This window comes from Carlito syrichta, unplaced genomic scaffold (genome assembly GCF_000164805.1).
Source record: "Carlito syrichta isolate Samal-C Ts95f unplaced genomic scaffold, Tarsius_syrichta-2.0.1 Scaffold287885, whole genome shotgun sequence".
NCBI lineage: Eukaryota > Metazoa > Chordata > Mammalia > Primates > Tarsiidae > Carlito > Carlito syrichta.
The window spans coordinates 225,969-227,027 of NW_007231981.1; the positions used below are offsets into that span (position 1 = coordinate 225,969).

The 1,059-nt window shown below is 43.4% G+C and overlaps 1 protein-coding gene across 1 annotated transcript; it reads right to left on the bottom strand.

The window, feature by feature from the left end:
* Positions 1 to 218: 218 nt before the first annotated feature.
* On the bottom strand, positions 219 to 626 carry LOC110595208 (U6 snRNA-associated Sm-like protein LSm6). The gene is made up of 2 exons (XM_021709997.1): positions 607 to 626; positions 219 to 441 (listed from the first exon to the last, which is right to left on the bottom strand). The coding sequence occupies exons 1-2, from the start codon at positions 624 to 626 to the stop codon at positions 219 to 221; spliced, it is 243 nt and encodes an 80-aa protein (XP_021565672.1).
* Between the last annotated feature and the right edge of the window lie 433 nt (positions 627 to 1,059).

The following is a 1,059-nucleotide window of genomic DNA, read 5'->3' on the forward strand; positions in this document are numbered from 1 at the left end:
ACAGTTGGGCGTGGTAGCGGGCACCTGTAATTCCGGCTACTCGGAAGGCTGAGGCGGAAGTATCGCCGGAGCCCAGCAGGTCGAGGCTGCGGTGGCCGGGAGCGGCCCCTGCACTCCAGTCTGGCGATAGAGTGATACTCCAACTCAAAAAAAAAAAAAAAAAAAAAAAATATATATATATATATTCAACTGGGAAAAGTATTGCTCTCTTGGTGTTTTCACATCCTTCTCTTCTGTGTGCTGATGTATAACACATTGTTTCCTTGGATAAATGCATCTCCTTCCTTATTCTTCTGTTGGCCATTCACATATTTTTCTGTGTGCTCCAGGACAATATTCATGTACCCATCCAGGCAAACCGAGACCCCTTGATACTCCACTCCAGAATTTAATTTTACCACAACTGCCTGTCTGATGATTTGAATTAAGAAGTCACTAGGAATTAGCTGGGCATGGTAGCATGTGCCTGTAGTTCCAGCTACTTGGAAGGCTGAGTTGGAAGGATTGCCTGAACCCAGCAGGTTGATGCTGGAGTGGTGGTGAATGTGCCACTACACTCCAGACTTTGTGAGACTCTGACTCAAAAAAAAAAAAAAGTCACTAAGGGTTTGCTTCTGAAGATTCATTTTAATAATCCTTGCAGCCAAGTTTGGAAACCCTCACTCCAGGCACACTACAAGTCCAGCCTCTGTGCACCAGTGCACACTTGTGTACTTTAATTTTGTTGTTTAGCTTGGATGAACTGGAAGTTCTTCTAAAAAGGCAACATTTAAGCTGAGATCTGAAGAATGAGAAAGAGTCAGCCATGCAGAAGGTTGGTGGAAGAATGCTTTAGAAGGAAACATCTTCTATGAAGGTTTACAGCATGCTTAAGTAACTGAAAGTTTTAGTGTGATGAAAGACTGGAGAGAGAGCTGGACAGTAGCATGAGATGAAGTGGGCATGGTAGGCAGGAACCAGTTTATGTAGGGCATTGACATCTGTGTTAAACTATGCATTTTGTTTTACAGGAAGTCCCCTACATAAGAACCTTCAAGTTGTGAACTTTCAAAGATGCGA